This window comes from Lithobates pipiens, unplaced genomic scaffold (genome assembly GCF_037356315.1).
Source record: "Lithobates pipiens isolate NorthernLeopardFrog02 unplaced genomic scaffold, aLitPip1_a1.2 Scaffold_13, whole genome shotgun sequence".
NCBI classification, from domain to species: Eukaryota; Metazoa; Chordata; class Amphibia; order Anura; family Ranidae; genus Lithobates; species Lithobates pipiens.
Window position 1 is genome coordinate 160,827,355 of NW_027507718.1, and position 26,737 is coordinate 160,854,091.

Below are 26,737 nucleotides of genomic sequence, written 5' to 3' on the forward strand. Positions count from 1 at the left end.
TGTCACTAAACTTTGTGGGATGGCCCCATTTGTAAACAATTTTACGTTCGGTCAATACGGACGTCACCGGGGCAAGAGCTCTTCGTGCTTGAGCTGTGGTGGCAGAAATATCATTGAACAGCAACACCTTAGTAAAAGGCTCTGGGAGAGATCGCAGGGCTCTTGCTGCGCGCATGATTTCCTCCTTAACATGAAAGAAGTGCACTCTTGCCAGTATGTCCCTGGGGACAGAGGGGGGGGGGAGGTGCTGCGGCTTATGAAGTCTATGTGCACAGTCAATTAGCATGTCCTGAGTTGTTAACGATGGGACAAGTTTGCGGAATAACTGGTGCAAGTACGGTATTATGTCCATTGTTGCCAGGGATTCTGATACCCCCTTATCTTTATGTTATTCCTGCGTGAGCCATCTTCGAGGTCTGCGATTTTTAAACGCAATTGTGATATTGCCACAGCCTGCTCATCCTGTATGTCTACCATTGTGTTATGTGCGTTAGTAGCTTCAGAGAGATGTTGCTCAACATGCTCTGTACGCTGCTCTAAAGAGTTAACTGTGTCTTGAATTTGGTTAACAGATATTTTCAGCTCTCTGCGTAATTCAGCCTGGAGAGACATGAGCATGGCTTTAATACAGTGCTCTGAGGCAGGGTTGTCTGTTGTTGGGAAGGCAAGTGAGTTTGCAGGAGTTTGGACTGCGGAGGGACTACAGGTCCCAGCGCCATGTTGCTTTTTAGAGGGAGGCTGTTAATCAGGGGATGGTGCAGGAAAGTCAGCTAGCCTCTTACCTCTATCTCCCGGGGACATAGCGTGATTGTCCAGTCATCCAGCTGCTCAGGGCAGTCAGATGCCTCACTTGCCTGTGCGCTCGGCGGTACCTCTGGGCTGCTACACGCGCGGTTGGCGCCATTTGACCCCCCCCTGCCTTGGAGGCTTCATGTAGAAATCTAATAGCCTTCGGGGTCCCTTCAGCTTGAATTTCTTGCGGGACATAATCCGAGGAGTGTCCCACAGCTGTGTCCCCCGTTCAGGAGGCTGTTCAGCGGTCCGAAAGCTGCCTGTAACGCTAGGCTGGGCTGTGGAGGAGCCGAGCAGCTGAATCAGGCGGCCATCCTCACCAGAGGCCAGGCCCCTCCACTCTCCTCTTAACGCCCACGGTCTCCTCTGAAATAAACCCTGGTCGGACCACTCCTCCGTACACTTAAAACTGTCCCTATCCTCAGCATCCCCTAGAACTTGTTATTGGCGCCTCAATGAAACTCTTCTCCGAATCCCTGAAACCAGAGAATTATTATCAGAGCGCCTTACTGAATATTTTCAGCTTAACGTGAATACAGTCTCTGGGCCCTCCACCCTGTGGGAAGCACACAAAGTTGTCTTTAGAGGACACTGTATTGCTACTGGCTCTCGTCTAAAAAGCGAACCTCTACTCTTTCCAGACTCCACAAAGCCAAAAAGCGCCTATTTTCTTCCCCCACGGTGGCCGGGCTCAGAACTGTTATCTATTTACGTAACCAACTTCAATCACTCGACATGAAAAAAATAGGCAAATCCCCCTTGTGGTCCAAACAGAAATTTTACGAATATTCTAACAAACCCCATAAGATGTTGCTAAACAAACTCAAGCCCCCGGCCCTTCCACGCATACCCAGATTTTCTCAGGCAGCACGACAGTACCCCCACCTATTGCCCTCTCACGATGTCAAAAGTTTTTGGCGAATTCTATCATAAATGGTATAATTGCCTGCAAACGCATGTCCACTATACCTTTACACAGGAGAAATTAAATTCCTTTGTATCCCTGAACTCCGCAATCTCCCCAGAGGAACTGGCTGAGGTGGTAAAAAACCTCCCTACCCAAAAAGCCCCTGGCCCTGATGGCTTGCCGTACTCCTATTACAAAACCTTCCTTTCCGATCCTGAGCCCACACCTGCTCTCTATTCTCTTCCTTACTGAAGGGCACCGAACCTCACCCTCAATTCCTCCATGCTCACATCTCTGTGATCCCCAAGCCTGGTAAAGACCTCTCCCTCCCAGATAACTACAGACCCATTGCAATGCTCAATTCCGACTACAACATTTTTACAAAGATTCTAGCTAATAGATTATCCCACTTAATACCCCAGCTTATTCATAAAGACCAAGTAGGTTTCGTGACGGCCAGGCACACAGGTGATAATACAAGGCGCACCATAGATTTAATTGATTTACTAAACAAAAACACACCCAGCTCTGATATTGAGCCTAGACGCTCAAAAAGCGTTTGACAGGCTTAGCTGGCCCTTTATATTTGCCACACTCTCCAGCTTTGGCTTTGAATGTCCCTTTATTGCTGCTTTACACGTTCTGTACTCCCGACCCTCTTCACAGGTCCAATTATCTTCTTACTTATCGCCTTCCTTCTCTTTAAGTAATAGTACCAGACAGGGATGCCCATTATCTCCCCTACTTATCATTCTCTGTCTAGAACCCCTAGCTGCCGCCATCGGCCATCATCCTGATATCTGGGGAGTGACTTTACCTCAAAGTGAATACAAGCTATATCCAGAAAACATTTTGCTGACCCTGACCAGACCCCACACTTCCCTTCCCAACCTACATGCCCTACTGCAGCAATTCAGCTCCCTTTCAGGGTATAAGATCAACACTAGCAAAACAGAAGCCCTCCCTATACTTATTCCGCCTTCAGATCTTATTACCTTACAGCAAAATTACTCTTACTTACTCTCTTGGGCCGCATCAATGTCTTGAAGATTTCTGTCATGCCAAGACTTCTCTATTTGTTTGAAACTTTGCCGATCCCTCTTCCCATGTCCCAACTTAAAGCGACCCAAAGGTAATTTCTTAATTTTATTTGGCACTAAAAGCCCATAAGATAGCCAGTTTGGTTGTGCTTACCCCTAGAGCCGGGGGTGGATTGGGTGCCCCTGTTCTCCTTAAATACTACTTTGCTAACCATCTGAAACCGATCATTGTTTGGTCGCACAGAATGCCATCCAGAATTTGGTCGGATATTGAGATTTTACTACCCCGGTCCACCCTTGCTCTATGGTTTGGGCAAATCTAGACACATCTATAACCCATCTTAGAAATCTATGCCTACACCTTATGCTCTTCACTCTTTCCATATGGAAGAAATGATTTCAGCGTTTCTACCTTCCTTGTGTCCACCACTATTAAATATACTGTTTAACCCTGACATCCCAGATAGCCTATCATACACTCGAATGCTCCCTTGGACGCAAGCCAGAATCTTTCAACTCCGCAACATGGTGCACCCAATCACTAACACACTCCCATCTTTTGAGGACAGTCAACGGAAATTCCAGGTTCCCAAAGGCCTATTCTACTCCTACCTCCGATTTAAACACTATTTTAGCTCCAAAAGGCCCACCCTTACCCTGGGCAAGCCTACCACATTTGAACTTCTTTGTGCCCAGGCCCCATACCAAACTCACCTCACCCGCAAAATTTACAAAACCTGCATGTCACTACTTCCCTCTCCGCCATAAGTCACTCCTATATGCAAAAGTGGTCTCAGATCATTAAACAAACCATTCCTATTCCTCAATGGCAGAAAATATGGGCAGTTGCTTCCAAATCTTCACGGTGCGTGGAGCAGAGAGAGACCATATACAAGATTTTAATGTTTGGTACAGAACCCCAGAGGTCCTACATAATACAATCCTGGGGTCTCCCCGATGTGCTGGAGGTCCCGAGATAATATTAGCTCCCTTTTTCACATCTTTTAGGAAAGTCCCATCATTCAACCTTTTTGGTCCTCTATCCATGCATATTTACAAAACCTTTTCGACACTAACCTTCCTCTAAATCCAATCCACTTTCTATTAGGTATACCCTTTCCTGACATTTACAACTATGCCCAGAAACTAGCGGGTTTCATCATCCTGGCAGCGAAACAAGCCATACTTCTGTGATGGCCGTCTCAGTCTCCGCCCACCCTTCCACAGGTTTTACAGACACTGGAGCAGATTCGCAGAATGGAGCACCTTACTGCTACTATTCATGACAATCTGTCTGTTTTCCAGGGTTTGGGACCTATGGGACCACTCAAACCCTAACCTTAGGTTCCTTCCAGTAGTACACTCTCCTCTTGAATAGATGTGTGGCGGGTTTACAACCCCTGACTCTGCCTACGCTCCCCTTATAGATTCCTTTGTGCTCCCTTCCCCCTCCATGTGGGACTCCCCCCGGGTGCCTCTGTCTGGTATAGGTGCTTCTGGGGTCCCATGTATCCTAGACCTACTAAGTGGCTATTCTTATGCTGTGGTATACTAATACATTTGATCTGCCCACTCCGGCCTCCCCTTGTTGCTACATATCTCACACAATATATATTATTATATATATATATATATATATATATATATATATATATGTACAGCTGATGCAATTGTGATCTGACCTTGTTAGGCTCCGGCCTTTGTTTTACCTCATATGACTGATTGTACTCTTCCTTTCTTTTCTTTTTTTTTTTGTTACATCATTGACACCGACAATTGTTTGATGTTACATTTTTCTATGTAATTTTGAAAACTTTTAATAAAACACAATAAAAAACATAAAAATAAAATAAAAAGTCCATGTTTAAAGAGGAAGTAAACCCTAATGGGTTTACTTCCTCTTTTTTTTCCCTGCAAAGGTAAATCATAATGGACTACTATGCATCGCATAGTAGCTCATTATGTGTCACTTACCTGACACAGGAGCCAGCGAAGTCGCCGCTGATCCCTGTAGTCCGCCGCGTCCATCTTGCTGGTGGCGTCTCGCAGCTCCGACCAATGACAGCGGCGCAACCGCGATGACGTCACTCCCGCGCATGCGCACGGGAGTCGCGCCTCGCAGCTCCGTTGCTGTCATACGGCCAAGCCGCGATGACGTCACTCCCGCGCATGCGCACGGGAGTCGACAAATTTGGCAAATCCATTCTTGGATTTGCCGCATTTAGTGCGCCTGCGCGCCGCTGTCTACGGCGCATGCGCCGTAGACAGCGGTGCCCATTTTCGGGCAAATATCTCCTAAACCATATAGGTTTAGGAGATATTGCTTGGACCTACAGGTAAGCCTTAATCTAGGCTTACCTATAGGTCCAAGTTGTTTGGAAGGGTTTACTTCCTCTTTAAATGCACATTAAATAGTTTGTTTGGCCCAAGGTGTAACCATCTGAAAGTCTTTTTTTTTTTTTTTTTTCCTTTTAGTTAGCAAGCACACTATAAAAAACACATTCAACAAGTAAACAAAAGCACATCAGCAGGAGTGCAGAACAGCAAAACAGTTACATACGTATGCATTTATATAGTAACTTAGTAAAAAGTAAATACATACATTTGAAGACTTTATATCTTTTTCACTACACTCATCTTCACTTGACGTTTCAGCTGCAACAGGAAGGGTGGCAATGTTATTCTCTTCATTCTCTTTCTCATGTGATGCATCACTGTCAGATGAGTTTAATGACTAAATAAAATATGGAGAGGAACGTTTTAGAAGGTCAACCTGCATATTGTATAAAAATGTCAACACAATAGAAAGACAATCTTGTGAGACAGTTCTTACTGGAGGAGAAAATTTGTAACTGGCCAGTGGATTGGTCTGAATTTCCCAAAGTCCTTCATTGAACCCTTTCCTCTTGTTTGGCTTGCCATATTTATCCTTATACTTTTCATATGGAAAAAGATCCTTTGCGCCCAGAAAAGCTCTGAAAATGCATATAAAATATGTGGTTAAAAGATATCACTAACCCAGAGTGCAGAGATAACAAAAAGTTCATTAGGTATAAAGGATATATTTCAGATATCTGGGTTAATTTATTTACTTAATATGCTATGCAAATGTGGTACACTTAATGCTGACAAATACTTTTGTAAGGCTGCTTTTGCACTGCTCCATTGAAAAATGTTCTGAAAATGTACCCAGCATGCACTTGAAACTTAGACATGATTCAAAAACACAACAATCCCTGTACATCACACACACACAAAAACACATCGGTCCCTACCCTCAAGGAGTCCACAATCCAAGGTCCCCATTCATATACTAGTTCCAATTTTTTGGACAGAAGTCAATTAACCTACCAGCATGTCTTTGGAGTGTGGGAGGAAACTGGAGTAGCCGGAGGAAACCGACGCAGGCACAGGGAGAACATGCAAACTCCAGGCAGGTAGTGTCACGATTGGGATTCAAACCAGTGACCCTTTTTACTGCTAGGCGAGAGTGCTACTCACTACACCACTGTGCCGCCCATAAAGTACTTCCTGGGATGAAATCTCCTTGCCTTACACCATGCAAAATATGCTTTCCATGTTAAACATTACACCCAGCGAGAGGATGATTTCATAACCTCTAGAAGCGTAGGAATAATCATAGTCAGATTGGCCTGAGTACCACATACCTCCAAGGCAAAAAAAAGAGTATTGGGATACCCTGCCTCTTCGACTTACAGAGCAGGCGAGGGGAAACTTCAGAGCAGAAAATTGTAAATGGGGTTTAAACGATCCCACAAATTCAGCAGAGCATCCATTGCCACAGGATCTTCGTATGCGAAGACAAGCTTGCTAAGATTGCTGTGGAAGGAAGAGAGTCTAGTTGGTTGGACTTTTAAAAGGCACATAGATAGCAAATCTAAAAGTGGTTACATTTATTAATCAAATATAAAAAAGAACGTAGTTACATATAAGAAATCAGTAAAATTGATATGGACACACCCTTAACACATCAATTCTGACACCAGAAAATATAGTACACAATGCATAACCACATCCAAAAAGCCAAAATAAGAATTCGGTCTCCAGGTAAAGATGTGGGTATTTCAAAGTATTGGCTCAGAGTGTGAGTCCGGGCGTAGATGAAACAGTCAGTGGCTCAAGCTCATATGCAACTACGTTTTTTTATATTCTATTTATAAATTTAACCATTTTTAGATTTGTTATCTATGTGCCTTTAAAAGTCCAACCAACTAGACTCTCTTCCTTCCATAGCAATATCGGCATGTTGGTTCATTGCTAACAGGTGCATTCAATGTGTCACCCTGTGAAGACACATTTTAATTAAAATAATTTTCGAAAAGATTGCTGTGGAACCTGGATGACAGGGAATTCATAACCAGGGTTCCCCACCTTATTCATTGAGGCCGGGACCTATGTCAAAGAAAATGTGTTTGCCAGTTATCTATATCTGGAATATGTATGGCTCACAGGTTAGAAATGAGAAATTCCAGCAAAGCACAATTCCAATCAGCTTCCCTTTGAACAGTGAGACTTCTGGTCTTTTGAGGACTGATCTACACCACTGTTGTAGCATAATCCCAACAAATTTGAGCCAGATTAGCCAGTAGAAGTGGTCCAGTGTTAAAAGGGATACTTCTGTAGCGCTAGTATATTAATTGAAACAGCCAATGCTCCCTGCAGCATAAGGATGTTCAGGGCCCCGCTCCAGGCCCATGCAGACAGTGTTGATTTGCAACTGACTGCTGTGAAATGACCCATACAGGACTGCTTTGAAGGCAGACTTGAGACTCAAAACACTCATACAAAAGCAGATCGTTAGACATTTCCTGTACTGGAGGAACTGAAGATGGTAATAGAGTCAACGGCTTGTCTAGCTGAAGGAAAACCCTGGTCTTGGCATCTAGAAGACGACCTAGACACTTTGGCGATGAGTCAGTTCCAGCACCTACTTCTAGAGATTCTGTATCCAACTTAAGCTGGTTGTAAACCCTTACCTATACCCAGTGAAGTGACTGGACTTTGTAGCACAGAGAAGACTGCAGATAGACATTTGTGAATCACAAAGTACTGAGGGTGTCAGAGTTCATTAAAAAAGGGGGCGGAGAGCTGAAGTTACACACTGCAGAGCTCAGACAGGAGAGGTCTAAGAGCTGATTGGAGGGAAGACCCCAGTCACACACAACACAGTAAGAGGCTGTCAATCAGCTGGAGCTCCCTTCCCAGTCACCATTTTTCTCATAATGCCAGGAAAACGTGTCAGAAGTGATTCCTGCTGATAGAGGAACAAAGCAGAAGACAAAAAGTGACAATTACTCAGTGACAGTAGACAGTAACTCGGATAAGCGCACACTATAAAAGGGCATGCTTTGTTGAGATTTCATGTCTGAGGTTTACAACCACTTCAAAAATCAGAACAATCTTTAGGACATGGACTAAAAAACTGCGAACTGCTCCCACAGTAAGAGGTGCAACTAAGGCAGAACAAGCACTAGGGCTATCACTTCTGTGAACACGTGAGCGGTGGATAACCTGGAAGGAAAAAGCAAAAACTGACTTCAACGCCCTACTTGTCTAAGTGGAGGGGAAAGGGGAACTACCACTCATTGCGAGGAGGGTAAACTGGTGGGTTTGATTTAAAGACTTAAAGGTCCAAGGCTTATATTGGAATTGGGTAGCAGGTACCATACCTTGGATATTGAGGTTTGAGAGCAGTTTAGCTCCTAAAGGAAGAGGATGTCGCAGGTTGGGGTTTTTGCCTTTTTCTTAGAAAGGTGAGGTTTCCAAGGAAAGCTTTTTGAGGCATTCATCCTCAAGAGGAATGAGCAGTAGGTGTTTTGTGAGCTGTTCAGCAATCTAGCAGTTTAGTCCAAGGGTTCTCTGCATGTGAACTGACAGAAGGCACATCAGAGATGAGGTGGCCAGTTTTCAACAGCCTGTGAATGCAAAAGTGGAGGGCAGTGAGCAGGAGCCCCAGTTGCTGCAAGACCAAAGGGGTATAAAAGGACTAAGGAGTTCCAATCATATCCTTGGTCCAGGCACCTACGGTTTTGCAAATGGCCATGACAATAAAGGATATGGTCATTAAACCAGCTGATAAAAGGCAGTGGGATAGTGGCCCTCAATCTTTCTGACTATATAGTAGAGCTGCACGATTCTGGCCAAAATGAGAATCACATTTTTTTTTGCTTAGAATAAAGATCACAATTTTTGTGGCATAAAATATCTTACACATAGTTACATGTTTATTAAGCTTTAATAAAGACACGAGTCCATCCAGTTCAACCCGAGAGTCAATTGTCCCTATCCCTATACATTGTACACTCACATTGGTCCCTACCCTCAAGGAGCCCACAATCCAAGGTCCCCATTCATATACTAGGGCCAATTTTGGACAGAAGCCAATTAACCTACCAGCATGTCTTTAGTGTGTGGGAGGAAACCAGAGTGCCCAGAGGAAACCCTTCAGGTACAGGGAGAACATGCAAACTCGAGGCAGGTAATAAATAAATAGGGCCAACTTTACTTTTTTCTTTAATTCATTAAAGCACATTTTTCCCACCAAAAAAAGCATTTGAAAGACCAATGTGCAAATACAGGGAGACATAAAATATTGCAACAGCCATGATTTTATTCTCTAGGGCAGGGGTGTCCAAACTTTTTTCAAAGAGGGCCAGATATGATGAAGTGAACATGCGTGAGGGCCGACCCTTTTGCCTGACATTCTTTGAGCCATTGAAAATTTGGTCTAAGTGTATCCATCCGAGCACTAATACACAGCCCAACAAGAATTCTCTTGCCTTTGTCGCACTCGTTCCCAACACACAGATGAACGCTCTGCACTTTAGGGGGTACCGTTAATTCTTAATGGTACCCCACATATTGGAAAATGTAGGGTGCTTTTGGTGCAGTGCAATTTAAAAAATAAATAAATAAAAAGCTCTGGGGTTTCTTTCCTTGCATTTTTGTGGGTAGGGAAGTCCATTGAAATTAATGGGCTGCCCTACACACAGTACGCAGCCACACAGTGGTGAACCAAGGGCTTGTTCACATGTCAGGTTGGAGGGGCAGTAAAACCACATGGTTAAGCTGTTTTTACCACCCCCAACTTCTCCCCCTTTGGCTGCAGAGGGAGCACCTGGGGGTGTACACATGCTGTGGCTGAAGCTGGAGGCATACCCATGGTGAATGGGCCTGCACTTCAAGTACACAAAGTTGCTGTATAGTGATGCTGTATTTATGGGCTTAAAACAGGTGGTGAGGAGGCAACATAATGCATCTTTACCGCCATTCAAATGCCTCTGAAAAGAGATCTGTGCATGGATTGCTTTTCAGAGGAGCAGCAGTACTGGCTAATATCACACACAAGCCCTACAAAAGTAGTTTTGATGGTACAAGAACATACACACAGACAAATGCACACACACACACACACACACACACACACACACACACAAAATATACGTATACTAGATTACAGTAAGGCCCCTCAAACACATTAAAGAACTTCATGCTCTACAATCACACCTCAACAGTGCCTAGAATATTTATGGTGTGTTAGTGAAGCATTTATGAAGCATTAGCTGGGCATCAGGGGGAGAGACAGTGGAGGTTCCAGTATCCCAGAAAGCACTGGGAAATAGAGAACTAAAACACCGCAGCTCCAGCCACTTCCTGGTTGTACAGAACAGCTGTGTGGTAACCCTATTTGCTTGTGTGTGCAGGCAAAAGCATCAACCCACAAGCAATACAGCCAAAACAAAACAAAAAAAAAACACCAAGCAGCTGAACACAAAAACGAATCCACAAAAAATCTTTACACCAAATGGATCCAATGATAACTGCGCAGTACTAGAAGTGAGACTCCCTAAACCTCCCCCCCCCTTAACTTTTTTTGTGATTAGAAAAAAAATAAAAAAAAGTTTATTTCACAGACCAGAAAATACATACCAAGTATGCAGCATCAGAGTAGATCTCAGAAAAAATAATGGTCTTCTGACCGGGATAGTACAAAGATATGTACATCAGGACTGAAAATACTGATATGTGCAGAACACAGCAAAATAAATAAAGATTCAACAAAATCAAACCCTCAGAACCCTGCAGGGTTAAACAAGAACAGGTATGACCTACCAGGTTAGGGATGCTATGAAGCACCAATAGGTATATAGAACTTAGCAATCAAGTTATCTGAATCCCAAAGAGGTTTACCCCTAATGCAGTCTGTCCCTAATCAACTGATGGGGTGCAAGGCCAGGAACATCTAGCCAAGGTTGCCACATGAAGTAGAATTTACAAGAAACAATTCTATGATGGTATGTCAGCTTTTATCATATTAATTTACTTGTTCCAATTATTGTTGTCTGATAGGCACCCAGAAACCATCCAATATTGAGCAATTGGCTTATGAGCGGTAAACAACAGCTGCAAAACTGGGATGTGAGCTTGTGGAGTTAAAGGGGCTGTAGACTCCAGGGCACCAAAAGGGAATTCTCAGAATGCTAAAAAAAAAACTTAGAAAATCGAATCCAGGATCTCAATTGAGTAAAAAAAAAAAAAAAAAAAAAAAAAAAAGTTTAGGACATCTCCAAAGCACGTGGATAAGGTCATCACAATCACATTTTGGGCATAAAGGAATGTTGCATTTTCACCATTTATATAATTTAACAAGTGTTTAGAGGTCGACCGATATGGGTTTTTCTCTGGCCGATGCCGATATTTAGAAATCATGGCGGCCGATAGCCGATATATGATGCAGATTTTTTTTGGGCCGATATGTTAGGCCGATTTTAATTAATTTATTTTTTTCCTTTTTTATTTATTATTATTATTTTTTTTAATCCCCCTTGATGTAACACACCTTTCCCACTGGGGCGTTTTTCAGGCGCTTTTGGGCTAAAAATAGCGCTTGTAAAGTGCCTGCAAAATGGCTCCCCTGCAGTCTGTGTGAAAGACAGAGTGCTTTCACACTGAGGCGATGCGCTGGCAGGATCTTAAAAAAAAAAGTCCTGCAAGCAGCACGTTTGGAGTGGTGTATACCGCTCCTCCACCACTCCTGCCCATTGATATGAATGGGCACCACTGCCGAAGCGCATGCAATGCGATTTGGCAGCAGTGCTTCATGGGCGCATTTAACATCTTCCTTGGCCGCTAGCTGGGTTATATGTGCCCCACTAGCAGCCAAATAGCACCGCTAAAATGATGGTAAAGAGCCGCTAAAACTTGCGTTTTACCATCAAAGCCTGCCCGCTCCAGTGTGAAAGCAGCCTTCATAAGTGATCCAGAAAATTTCTTACATTTAAACATTTATTAAACATTACAAACCTCCAGTTTATTAGTTTGTATGATTTAGATAAAATAAAAAAATATATATATATTAAATAAAAACAGGTAGTCAAAACTTTGACGAAAAAAAAAAAAAAAATGGGCTAACTTTATTTTTTTTTATTTTTTTTATTTTTTAAATAGTGTATTTTTTTCCCCCAAAAAAATGCATTTGAAAGACCTCTGTGCAAATGCTGTGTGACATAAAATATTGCAACAACCGCTATTTTATTCCCTAGGATCTCTGCTAAAAAAATATATATAATTTTTGGGGGGTCTAAATGATTTTCTGGCAGAAAATACAGGATTTTTACTTGTAAGCAACAAGTGTCAGAAAAGATTTAGTCTTTAAATGGTTAAACTGAGAACTTCTACACAGAGATGACTTCATTCATTCAAGTGTAAACATTGTATCTTTCTGTTCTTCTCTTGGCAGCCTGCCCAGAGAGGAGGAAAGACGTTTCTATGACGACTCAGGCAACTTACACTGACTTCTATTACAGAAGTAATTTCAAAGTCCTGCTGTAGTTCTAAATCGGCTTTTTATCAGCACAATCGGCCGATACTGATTAATTAAAAAACTGCAAATATCGGCCTATATATCGGCTGGCCGATATATCGGTAGACCTCTACAAGTGTTCTATAGATTTGGTGGAGTAAATGTAATTGGGATACTTTTTGAGAGGCCAATACCGAAACTAATTAGGGGCAGAGGATAAACATAAAATCTCATGTCTTCCCATCTATGGCACCGATGTCTGTTTCCCAGCTCCTGCAGGGTAATTTAGAAGACTCCTGTAGGGCATTAAGAAGAATGGCATAGCTTTTAGATAGCATACCCCTCGTCTCTTTCCAAGAGAACCTCCTGAACAAAAGGATGGTCGGTTAAACCAAGCTGAGTGTGCAGTGATTTTGCCTGGAGGGTGTGCCTCAATTGTAGATGATATCTAAAGAATTGACTGTGGGGAAGGGCAAACCCCATTTGTAAAATTCATAAAGGATCTAAGGGTCGAACCATGGTATAACTGGGACATATAATGTAGTTCCACCCTTTTCCCATTCCTGGAACCCCTTTAATTTAAGAACTTGCTTATAACTAAGGTTATGCGACACTAAAAACGCAAGACCATAATGTTTTCAACAAAACCACTGGTCGGAGCTGTAGGATCCAAGTACATGAACCCTGCCTTTAGATGAGGGCAAAATCATCAGCCCCCTGCAGAATTCAAAGTCTACATATAGGATCCCACGGGTTTGTGGTACCCCAGCCCATGCAATTGAGAGGCAAGGTAATAAGCCCTAGAGTGAGGGACTGTCAGATCTCCCTAATCTTTGCTATATTGCAGGAGTAGATATGGTAGAAAAAGACATCCCGCACTAGCCTATCAGTTCTCCAAGTTGGGAGTCTATCCAGAGAAACCACTGCCGTGGTATCCACACTGGGAAATTATTGAATATGTACAACATATGGGGCACCCATACCATTTTTAGAAGACTAATTCTCCCCACTACAGACAGCGGTAGCTTACTCCAGGTGGTAATTTTTTTGCGAAATTTACGTTGTTAAGGAATTCAATATAGCTTGATAAATTGTGATGGGTTGGTTGGTGACCAGAATACTCAGATAGTGAAAAGAGGAGACTACTTGCACTGCTCTAGCACATTCAGGAAGGTGAGCGAGCAGGACATCCAGTGGCATGGGGACAGATTGGTTCCAATTGATGGAAATGCCTGAAAGGGCACCAAAAGTCTTGATAAGGGTCTTAACAGACTGTAAAAGAAAACATAGCGGCAAATGCCCCAGGGTTTGTGCAGGTAAAGGGAAAGGTAAACCAGATTTAAAAAATAAAAATAAACAGTTTATAAAAAGTACAAAATGTATTAGATAGAGGTACACAAGGGGTAAACACAAATATATACACCTACATTCTGGAGCACACACAAATTATCTCCAATGAGATAAACTATGAGATCAATAGAACAAACAGCTTGCTTCAAAATTCATCCCATGAGGAAGGAATTTAGTATTTACACCGACATTCTGAAACAGGTTAGGCATTTTGTGACCACACACACTTTATTTGATCTCATTGGAGATTGTTTGTGTGCTCCAAAATGTAGCTGGGGTTTTATGTTTGTATCCGATAATTGTTTTTAGGTGTATATATTTGTGTATTTACCCCTTGTTTACCTATATCTAATACATTTTGTACTTTTATACACAAGGTTACTTTTTTAAATCTGACTTGCCCGCACAATCCCTGAGGCATTTACTGCTACATTTTCTTGCATATTTTGGGATGTGGCAAGGGTTTCCAATACTCTTTTTGGTGGTTTCCCTCAGTTTTTTTTTTTTTTCCATAAAAGCCTGTGAAGTGCCCTGGGTGTCCCCTAAGTATAGCAGGGTATCGTCAGCATACAGTGAGACAATGTTAATTTCTGTACTTTGTCTGAATCCAACTATATTGTGCTCTGTATGCATCTGTGATGCCAGGGGTTCTAGAGCCAGAGCAAGCAGAGCAAGCAGCAGGGGTGACAAAGGACACCCATGTCTGGTGCTTCTAGAGAGGAGTACACCGGAACAACCGTAGGAACAACCGTAGGTGAGCATACCCCTACCTCCGGCCTCCATTCCATTTTTCACTCTAGAATAGGTTGACTACTCCAGATCACAGCCAGACTTATTTTCTGAGCAGGGACCTTCACCTCAAGTAAAGGTAGCCGGAACAGCCAGCAACCGAATACAACTCCTTTCGCAGTCGTATAGGCATCCCCTGATCAACTTGTGCACTAACCTCAAGCACGACGGCAAGTCTGATACCTAGCCCCTTCTCAGGGTCAAGACCCTGATCAGGATCAGCATCTTTAGGCCCATAGTATCATCAACCACATCCACAAACCATGTGCCACTTCAAATACTCAGCTGAAGTTCTGCACAGACTAAGGAACTTCAACACCACATTGCCATCTTCCATACAAAAAATACTTCAAAGAGAACAACTATTAAAAACTGGACGACAAGCAACTCCCAACCGCAGGAAGAGATCTACTCAACCACCACAATTAGAGTGCGCCTTAATCAACGCCAGGTCTGCAGTCAAACAGACTGAATGTACACGACTTCATTGAGAACAATTTAGACTGCCTCTTAATCACCGAAAGCTGGTTAACCTCTGACTGCAACACCATCCTCACCGAATTGGTGCCGGAAAACTACAGGATCCTAACCGAACACCGGATAGGGAAAAAAGGAGGAGGCCTAGCAGTGATCTTTAAAGAGCACCTGGATCTCCCTAAATCATCATCATCATAGAACCCAGTGCCTTTTATGGAAACCCTGAAGCTACATCTTCAATCAACACCCCATGACACCACTCATATTCTACTGTGCTACAGACCACTGGGACCAAAGTTCGATCTTCTTTCACCCGTCACGGAATCCTTCGCAATGCAGACCCTAAAATTCAAAAATTTCCTGGCACTCTGAGATTTCAAACTTTGGGCAAACGAGCCCAAAGACCCCATTGCGACGACCTGCATCAATCAACTAGAAGAACTGGGTCTCCAGCAACTGATAAAGACTCCCACGCATGGGTCAGGACACACCCTCATTTTCAAACAGAACATTGACGTCAACATACTCGACAACATAACACTGCCATGGACGGATCACCACGCCATCAAATTCAAAATCGCTACCAACATCACCAACGCAAAGCACTGGACCAGATCGCATAAAAAAACTGTACTCTGAAGCCTTCAAAACCACTCTGTCCAACAAGATATCTACAATAACCTTAAACCACTCTACGGAGGAAACACAACTCCCTGAACAAGGCATTACTGCAACCAGCAGACTCGGTAGCACCAAAACACAGGGCTCTCATCAGGATGAAAAACGTTGGATGGTTTAATAGCTCCCTCTCCGTACTAAAGCAAGAACGCAGAAGAGCGGAAAGAACATGGAGAAGAAATCCCACCGAGGAAAACCACTTTAACTGCAAAGGTATCAGAGAATTATCGGAAATCTTCAAAGCTAAAAAGGACCACTTCTCATATGCAATCTCAACGGCCGCAAACCAACCACGGGAACTGTTTAATCTAGTCAAATCAATGAATCCAGTGTGCCTAGAACCCCCAGAAAGTGAATCCCATTATTACTGTGACAAACTGTCTGATTTTTTCATCAATAAAGTCAAAACCATCAGGGAAACAATTTGTCAGAAGAAAACAGACCTCAGCCAGCAAATACATAAAGAGGATGTCTGCACCAACACTCCGCAACCGCCAAAATTTTCACTATTCCCAATTACCGCAGACACCGCAAAAAACATTAATAAACTGCGTGACAGTACCTCACCAAATGGACAACGTCCCCACAAAACTACTGAAAGAATGCTCCAACATTGTGGCTTCAACCATAACCCACCTCATTAACTGATCATTCCACGAAGGGATTGTTCCCAGCATCCTCAAACAAGGCATTGTCAAACCTCTACTCAAAAAACCAAGCCTGGACCCTCAGGACCCAAACAACCGTAGGCCAATTACAAGCCTTAACACCATTTCCAAGATCATGGAGAAAGCAGTAGTACATCAGCTACAACTCCACCTGGATACTAGCAAACTCCTGGACCCGCTGCAATCAGGCTTCCGCCCGGGTCATGGAACAGAAACAGCACTCCTGAAGATATGGGACAACGCCCTCGAAGCAGCAGATGACGGAGAGCCGTGTCTCCTCGTACTGTTAGACCTAAGTGCAGCATTTCATACAGTAGATTACAATACTCTACTCGTCCGCCTCACAGAAGTAGCCGGAGTCCAAGACATAGATCTCCAATGGTTTGCATCCATCCTAGGAAATTGGTCACAGACAGTGAAACTAGGAAAATTATTTTCCCTCAAGGCTCTCCTTTGTCACCCGTTCTCTTCAACATTTACATCTGCCCACTCCTCCAAATCATCAGATGCTCACACCTCTGCTTCCACTCTTACGCTGACGACACGCAACTTTATTTAGGGATCAATGGAAAAAAAGATCACCAACAACTTGAAAATTGCCTCAAATCAATAGAGGACTGGATGACCACTAACTCCCTCCAACTGAACAAATCAAAAACAGAGCTTCTTATCATACACCCAAATCATAATCCCGTAACCAAAACCTCCTGGTCTCCACCAACCGTCTTTGGCCAGGCTACCCCCCCAAAAACCAAAGTCAAGAGTGTCTGGGTTATTTTAGAAGCACAAATGTCAATGGATGCGCAAATAGGAGCAGTAGTCAGTGTATCTCACCATCTGCTGCGCATGCTTCGCAGACTCATCCCTTTTATCCCAAAGAATGACAAGGCAGTGGTAGTTGGAACAATCATTAATTCGCGATTGGACTACGCAAACTCGCTTTACATAGGATTACCTCAATATCCACTTGCGCGATTACAACTGATCCAAAACACGGCGGCAAGGCTGATAACAGGAAAAAAATCATGGGAATCCATCTCTCCTTCGCTGAGGAGCTTACATTGGCTAACTGTAAAAAATCGTTCAAAACCCTTTGCCTCACCGATAAATGCGTGCATAGAGAAGCTCCGCAATACCTAATGGAGAAAATAAATCATTACACACCAAACCGCAGTCTTCGATCAGCTAGCAAAAACCTCCTCCTCGTGCCCAAAGCCCGGTATAAATCCAAGGGGGAATCAGAGATTCGCTGCCCAAGGGCCTCGGCTATGGAATTCTCTACCAATCGACATCCGTCTGGAAGAAAATCACCTGGCTTTTAGGAAAAAACTCAAGACCTTCCTCTTTTAGCTGATGATCAAAGCTCGCCACAGCGCCTAGAGGCAATTCAGTTCGCATTGTGCGCTATACAAGTATTTCATTCATTCATTAAAAGGCTCTGATAACTCTGAGGTTTAGCATCCAAACCCGACAAATGAGGCAATACACAAATCGAGAAATTCCTCAACACCTAGACTAGAGGGTTGTACCTTGAAAACATAAAACAAAAAAAATGACCAGAATACATCAGAAGTCTGGAATTGAAGGGAGCCCTGGCCATTAGAAATAGATGAGGTAAAAGAGGAAGGCTCTTGCCAATATAGCCAGCATGTGCCCCGTAGTCAACCCCCCTCAAAAATGTTTTGCTGCAGGAAAAAAACAATTATCTGCCAATAATCTGGACATGGATTTGGCCTCTAACCATGCCATTCAGTATCTTCATTGGGGTTATTCATATAAAATGAGAATATAGATATAGAGAGATATATCTATATCCACACACACACACACACACACACACACAGTGCCTTGTGAAAGTATTCCGCCCCCTTGAACTTTTCAACCTTTTGCCACATTTCAGGCTTCAAACAAAGATATAAAATTTGAATTTTTTTTGAAGAATCACCAACAAGTGGGACACAATTGTGAAGTAGAACGAAATCTATTGGATAATTTAAACTTTTTTAGCAAATAAAAAACTGAAAAGTGGTGCGTGCAAAATTATTCGGCCCCTTTACTTTCAGTGCAGCAAACTCACTCCAGAAGTTCAGTGAGGATCTCTGAATGATCCAATGTTGTCCTAAATGACTGATGGTGATAAACAGAATCCACCTGTGTGTAATCAAGTCTCTGTATAAATGCACCAGCTCTGTGATAGTCTCAGGGTTCTTTCGAAAGCGCAGAGAGCAGCATGCAGACCAAGGAACACACCAGGCAGGTCCGCAATACTGTTGTGGAGAAGTTTAAAGCCGGATTTGGATACAAAAAGATTTCCCAAGCTTGAAACATCTTAAGGAGCACTGTGCAAGCGATCATTTTGAAATGGAAGGAGTATCAGACCACTGCAAATCTACCAAGACCTGGCCGTCCCTCTAAACTTTCAGCTCAGACAAGGAGAAGACTGATTGGAGATGCAGCCAAGAGGCCCATGATCACTCTGGATGAACTGCAGAGAACTACAGCTGAGGTGGGAGAGTGTCCATAGGACAACAATCAGTCGTACACTGCACAAATCTGGCCTTTATGGAAGAGTGGCAAGAAGAAAGCCATTTCTCAAAGATATCCATAAAAAGTATTGTCTAAAGTTTGCCACAAGCCACCTGGGAGACACACCAAACATGTGGAAGAAGGTGCTCTGGTCAGATGAAACCAAAATCGAACTTTTTGCCCACAATGCAAAACTATATGTTTGGCGTAAAAGCAACACAGCTCATCACCCTCAACACACCATCCCCACTGTCAAACATGGTGGTGGCAGCATCATGGTTGGGGCCTGCTTTTCTTCAGCAGGTACAGGGAAAATGGTTAAAATTGAGGAGAAGATGGATGCAGCCAAATACAGGACCATTCTGGATGAAAACCTGTTGGAGTCTGCAAAAGACCTGAAACTGGGACGGAGATTTATCTTCCAACAAGACAATGATCCCAAACATACAGCAAAATCTACAAAGGAATGGTTCACAAATAAACGTATCCAGGTGTTAGAATGGCCAAGTCAAAGTCCAGACCTGAATCCAATCGAGAATCTGTGGAAAGAGCTGAAAACTGCTGTTCACAAACGCTCTCCATCCAACCTCACTGAGCTCGAGCTGTTTTGCAAGGAAGAATGGGCAAGAATTTCAGTCTCTCGATGTGCAAAACTGATAGAGACATACCCCAAGCGACTTGCAGCTGTAATCGCAGCAAAAGGTGGATCTACAAAGTATTAACACAAGGGGGCCGAATAATTTTGCACGCCCCACTTTTCATTTTTTTATTAGTTAAAAAAGTTTCAAAAATCCAATAGATTCCGTTCCACTTCACAATTGTGTCCCACTTGTTGGTGATTCTTCACAAAAAATAAAATTTTTATATCTTTATGTTTGAAGCCTGAAATGTGGCAAAAGGTTGAAAAGTTCAAGGGGGCCGAATACTTTCGCAAGGCAATATACAGGTCCTTCTCAAAAAATTAGCATATTGTGATAAAGTTCATTATTTTCTGTAATGTACTGATAAACATTAGACTTTCATATATTTTAGATTCATTACACACAACTGAAGTAGTTCAAGCCTTTTCTTTTTTTAATATTGATGATTTTGGCATACAGCTCCTGAAAACCCAAAAATCCTATCTCAAAAAATTTGCATATTTCATCCAACCAATAAAAGAGAAGTGTTTTTAATACAAAAAAAGTCAACCTTCAAATAATTATGTTCAGTTATGCACTCAATACTTGGTCGGGAATCCTTTTGCAGAAATGACTGCTTCAATGCGGCGTGGCATGGAGGCAACCAGCCTGTGGCACTGCTGAGGTGTTATGGAGGCCCAGGATGCTTCGATAGCGGCCTTAAGCTCATCCAGAGTGTTGGGCCTTGCGTCTCTCAACTTTCTCTTCCCAATATCCCACAGATTCTCTATGGGGTTCAGGTCAGGAGAGTTGGCAGGCCAATTGAGCACAGTAATACCATGGTCAGTAAACCATTTACCAGTGGTTTTGGCACTGTGAGCAGGTGCCAGGTCGTGCTGAAAAATGAAATCTTCATCTCCATAAAGCTTTTCAGCAGATGGAAGCATGAAGTGCTCCAAAATCTCCTGATAGCTAGCTGCATTGACCCTGCCCTTGATAAAACACAGAGGACCAACACCAGCAGCTGACATGGCACCCCAGACCATCACTGACTGTGGGTACTTGACACTGGACCTCAGGCATTTTGGCATTTCCCTCTCCCCAGTCTTCCTCCAGACTCTGGCACCTTGATTTCCGAATGACATGCAAAATTAGCTTTCATCCGAAAAAAGTACTTTGGACCACTGAGCAACAGTCCAGTGCTGCTTCTCTGTAGCCTAGGTCAGGCGCTTCTGCCGCTGTTTCTGGTTGAAAAGTGGCTTGACCTGGGGAATGCGGCACCTGTAGCCCATTTCCTGCACACGCCTGTTCACGGTGGCTCTGGATGTTTCTACTCCAAACTCAGTCCACTGCTTCCGCAGGTCCTCCAAGGTCTGGAATCGGTCCTTCTCCACAATCTTCTTCAGGGTCCGGTCACCTCTTCTCGTTGTGCAGCGTTTTCTGCCACACTTTTTCCTTCCCACAGACTTCCCACTGAGGTGCCTTGATACAGCACTCTGGGAACAGCCTATTCGTTCAGAAATTTCTTTGTGTCTTACCCTCTTGCTTGAGGGTGTCAATGATGGCCTTCAGGTCGGCAGTCTTACCCATGATTGCGGTTTTGAGTAATGAACCAGGCTGGGAGTTTTTAAAAGCCTCAGGAATCTTTTGCAGGTGTTTATAGTTAATTAGTTGATTCAGATGATTAGGTTAATAGCTTGTTTAGAGAACCTTTTCATGATATGCTAATTTTTTGAGATAGGAATTTGGGGTTTTCATGAGCTGTATGCCAAAATCATCAATATTAAAACAAGAAAAGGCTTGAACTACTTCAGTTGTGTGTAATGAATCTAAAATATATGAAAGTCTAATGTTTATCAGTACATTACAGAAAATAATGAACTTTATCACAATATGCTAATTTTTTGAGAAGGACCTGTATGTATATATATATATATATATATATATATATATATATATATATATATATATATATATATATATATACATACACACATACATACATACACACACACATACATACACACATACACACACACACACACACACACACACACACACACACACACACACACATACATACATACATACATACATACATACATACATACATACATACATACATACATACATACATACATACATACATAATATATATATATATATATATATAAAAATAAAAAAAAATCGCTATCCCCTCAGTCCTCCCTACAAAGGTTACCCAGACTTTAGTGTCAGGCTTGATACGAGAAATCAACTGACCCTTTAAATGGGCCTTGGCCACATGCCACACAATACCAAACTGTGCTGAATCTAGGTTAAAGGGGAAAAAAAACATTGGCGTATACTATGTATGTGGTCTGGCTCCAGGAACAGGAGGGACAGCCACAAAGGATTCAACTTCCAGTCAATATGTCTAAGGGTAGTAGGTAGCATTGCATTTACCCAAAATGATGAATGATCAGAGCTGTGTCTACTCTCATAGTTAGGCGAGACCAACAGCGGAATTAATGATATGCATCAGGGCTGGCTTAGCCCTTCCTTCTCTGGGCTGGCTGCTCAGCTGTCGGCTAATTGCCAGCTCTCATCTCTCTCCAGTTACCAGCTGTTCCTGACCATGCTCGTCTGACCTGTCTACTTTAAGCTGTTCAGCTCACTTCACCTCTGCCTTGGTCACATCACCAGAAACCATCTCCTGCGGTTCTGTTTAAAGACTGGCTTGCCGACATCCCTTCTGGCTCCTTTTCCTGCTTGCTGTTGCCCTACTTGGATCCCTACGCTTTTCCGATTTACCTTTTTATTTAATAAACCAGTGTGATTTAATTGTACTTCTGTCTCGGTCCGATTCATGGTTTCTGACAGTATGTTACCCAAGCCTAAACCGATCCTGGATAACCCTCCATAAGCAGCTGAGTAACATGAGAAGCATTTGGTGCCTGGGTATCTGACTCTCCACACATCCATCAATCCAAGCACCTTAAGCAAACAAGCAAAAGTGGGTCCTCTTATAGAGAAATGTGAGAAAGGGGCTGGTAATTTATCCCATGCAGGGGTCTAAATAATTCTTAAAATCACCTATCGCCAATAGCAGAACAGCTGGAAAACGGGTCATAAAGTGCACCAAACTTTCAAGGATCTCAGATAAAAACGGTGATGGAATGTACACACATGCAAATATGCAGGACAAACCAGAAATATTACACAGAAAAAAAAACAAAAAAAAAAAAAAAAAACACATTTCTGGGTCGATGACCAATTTGCAACATTGGATGTCCTGACAGATTAGAATACTTACTCCCCTACAGTATGAGAAGCCATAAATAAAAGATATTTATGCATATCTAAAGCTTACCAACTAAAAGTGCAGGCTTCATCAGTTCACATAGTAGAATATAGGCACGTTTACGGTATGGAACACCCTCGGGTAGAGCTGTGAGTGACATATGTTAATTATCTGACATCAGTGCAGAAACTAAATTATATTATATATTATATAATATATATATATATATATATATATATATATATATATATATATATATATATATATATATATATATATATATATACATACACACACACACACACACACACACACACACACATATACATACACACATACACACACAAACAATGCAAGTAGGACAAGTATCCTCTGAGATCCTCCTTGGCTTAGAACATAAAAAGAAAAAGGGCCAAACCCGAGATAATTAAAGTTGGAAACCAGCAAGACATCCACATTCAAGTATCTGCAGAACGTTGCGGCATAGCTGCACAAAGTGCCCTTTTCTCCCAATCCAACCATTGTGCAGAAGTCACATAACAAAAGGGACTTCTGCCTGCGCAACCACACAAAGACAGGCAGGATATAGCATGAAATATTTCAGGTCTTGAAGCCTCTTCCTAACATCTGAATTTTGCAAATAGTTTTTGCAGTTCTGCAGAGAAGTTCAGAAAACAAGGACACTTTAGGAGTTGATAATCACCAAAGCAATCTATCTTTAGAAAGCATGGCATCTCTGTCCTTGTAATTTACAAGTTTGAACAAGAACAGATGATTACCTGGTGGTAAAGGGTGCGTTGGAACTCTGTGTACCCGCTCAACTGCAAACGTGTGAAAAAGGTATCCTTGCCAAAAATAGAAAGAAGCCACTGCTCAATAAAGGTCGCAGGGTTCAGGGTTCTTGGCTTCAGCCCACTCAGGAATGCCCAGGGCATGCACATTGTTATAGCACATTCTATTTTCTAGATCACCCAAGTGGGCTGCATGCTGGGCTGAAAAATGGCTGTTATATTTAATATCTCTTTGCATGGGCACTAGATCATCTTCTATAGTGCTTAATCGACCCTCCAAAGCTGAAATCGGTGCAAACACCCAGTGCTCCCCACAGGATAGATGAGGCAAATATATATTCTTACTAGATCTTAAGACCTTCCAAGGTCTATATGCGCATGAGTGAGCAATCATCCCTCACTTTGGGTATTAACCACCTCAGCTGTTCTGGTGTTAATGGGGAGCAGGGGTGTTAAATTTGGTTTGATCACTCTCGCGCTCTCATACTGGTCACTGGAAGTTCAAAATGGCACCTCATGCTAAAAACTCTCTGAAGATAGGGAAAAAAAAAAAAAACTGTTGCTCTACATAAAGATAGTCTAGGCTATAAGAAGATTACCAATACCGGGAAACTGAGCTGTAGCATGGTGGCCAAGACCATACAGCAGTTTAACAGGGCAGGTTTGCTGGGGATATGTGCAGAGACCCCCCCCCCCCAGAACGTGGGTTGGTAAAACACGGTCGCCCCTGGCGGCTGGCAAAAATATGCCTGGGGCTCCCAAAATGGTGGCGATCTGCAGCATTAGGAAGAGAAATGGCCGCCGTTGCAGAGGGCTGATAATAACCAGCAACAGGTGACCTCCACCATACCGGGTGAGTCCCAATCCACAGAGGGCTGATGTGCTGAGAAGGGGAAGATCCCTTGATAGGCTCAGAGACTCTAGGGCCAGACTGGACAGAGAAACAAGGGGAGGATGAGCCAACCCTGACACAGATCATGACTGCAATACAGGGATGTCAGACTAAGCTGATTGATCACTTTCATTAGCTCAAGGTGGAATTTTACTTTCTGAAACATGACATGCAGAAGCTGAGGGAGAGGGCTCATGCTACAGACTGCTGTGTTGCTACCTTAGAGGACTCTGTTTGGCCATTAACTACTGCTGCGCAGGTGACAAGGAAAACCCTGTCTGAGCACACTTTAAAGTGGAAGATGGCATGAGAAGGAACAATATCAGGCTGGTGGGGTTCCCAGAAGGGGTGAAAGGGAGACAACGGGAGGAATTTTTTGAAAAGTGGGCGATTGAAAACATGGCTCCTGACAATTTTACAAACCTGTTTGCCATTGAGCAGGCGCACCGTATCTTGGGCCGGCCACCTCCAAAGGGAGCTCCCCCCAGGTCCATGATAGCGAAGGTGCTACACTTCCAGGACAGGGAGAACATACTGAGAGGAGCTAGGACAGGCCCTGAATTAATGATGGATGAAAGTCGCATATCGATATATCTGGATTTCTCTGCTACCACCCAGAAGCAGAGAGATTCTTTTCACCCCATCAAAAAGACAGAGATCCCTCTCTGGTGTACAGCATGCTCTATCCTGCCAAGCTCCGTGTAGTGGAAAATGGGAAAGCACTTTTCTTCACTAAACCCACTGAAGCCTCAGAATGTCTGGACACTAGAGGACGTCAGAGAAATAGGTCCTCTCCCCGCCCACCCTGATAAAGCTTTATGAGGAAGAAGTGAGGGTGCAAGGTTGGAGGTGACACTTGGTTCTTTTTGCTATTTTTTTTTTTATCCTTAGTCGATTGTTCCACAAAGGGGAATGTTTTTGAGGGGGGGGGGGGGTCTTTATGCTGTTATGCGATAATGGTTCTCTCAGGGGAGGCGCAGAAAGTGGAACACCTCTGAAGCTTTGTTTACTAAGCCTACATCCCCAAAGATATACTGTCATCTAATCCTCAAAGAAAATACAGATATAGTTTTTTTTTTTTTTTTTTAACTTGCAGAAGCTCCCGCTCAAGTCTGCCAGTACTATATCCTGAGCCTGCAGACTGCTTCAGGTAGTAGAGGTTATCTTCAGGAAAAAAGGATAAGTCATTTTTGCTGATTTGCCTCCGAGATCATTTTGAATGTTTTTTTGAATTACAGTTTTATTTTTATTTTTTTACCAAAAAGAACTGTGCTGGGACATACAGGGGAGTAGGGTTGTTTTCTTTGAGGAACCTGGCCTATGTGACAAGTTAAGTCGCATCATCTGCTGCCTAATTCGCTAAAGGTTGAGGGATCAAAGTGCCTAGCATGTTGGGGCTTGGTGCGGGGGGTGGTGTTCTTTTTGTTGGGAAATGTCTGTTTTTGGTTGGGAAGGTCCGCATTTGTTATGTCTGTGAGGGAATGTTTACACATATATGATATAGAAGCTGGCCTCTTTATGAGTGGGGAGAGCTCTGGAGCCTGTTCCTATTGTCAGATTTACTCCGCAGGGGTGAGGCAACACCCCACATTACAAGCTGCCATAAATGGAGGTTTCTCTTAAGATCTTGGCCTTAAATGTTAGGGGCCTCAATTCAAAATTTAGGCGCTCAATATTTGATTATATCAAAAAACATAAACCGAATATAAAATACTATTTCAGGAGGCACATCTCCAGGGCTCCAGGGTTCTCCCCCTAAAGGGCACATATTGCTGGGGCCTATCATGCCACACATTCATCATACGCCAAAGGGGTGTCTTCCCTGGTCACCAAGAGTATGCCTATATCGATACACGCCATTTGGACTGACACGGAAGGGAGGTTTGTGATATTGGTGGTGCAGGCGATTAACAGATTTCTACAATTGTAAACCTGTATGTGCCTCCTCTTTTCTCGCTAGCTCATTTGGATGATATGCTGCAGGCTACCCATGAGGTGGCGGAGGGGAGGTTCTTCATACTGGCAGATTTCAACTCTGTGTCTGACCCAGCTTTGGATAGACTGGGAACGGCCTCTGGCCCATGGTTTTAGAGATGTCTGG

The 26,737-nt window shown here is 43.0% G+C and overlaps 1 protein-coding gene across 3 annotated transcripts in view; it reads right to left on the minus strand.

Annotated features, from left to right (window-relative positions):
* Positions 1–26,737, minus strand: part of HDGFL2 (HDGF like 2) — a 663,710-nt gene that overhangs the window by 593,153 nt on the left and 43,820 nt on the right. For all 3 annotated transcript variants that reach the window (XM_077475770.1, XM_077475771.1, XM_077475769.1), the window contains exons 3-4: positions 5,573–5,714; positions 5,342–5,473 (exon numbers count right to left, since the gene is read on the minus strand). In XM_077475770.1, the coding sequence (XP_077331896.1) occupies positions 5,342–5,473; positions 5,573–5,714 (274 nt within the window). The remainder of the gene's footprint in view (positions 1–5,341; positions 5,474–5,572; positions 5,715–26,737) is intronic.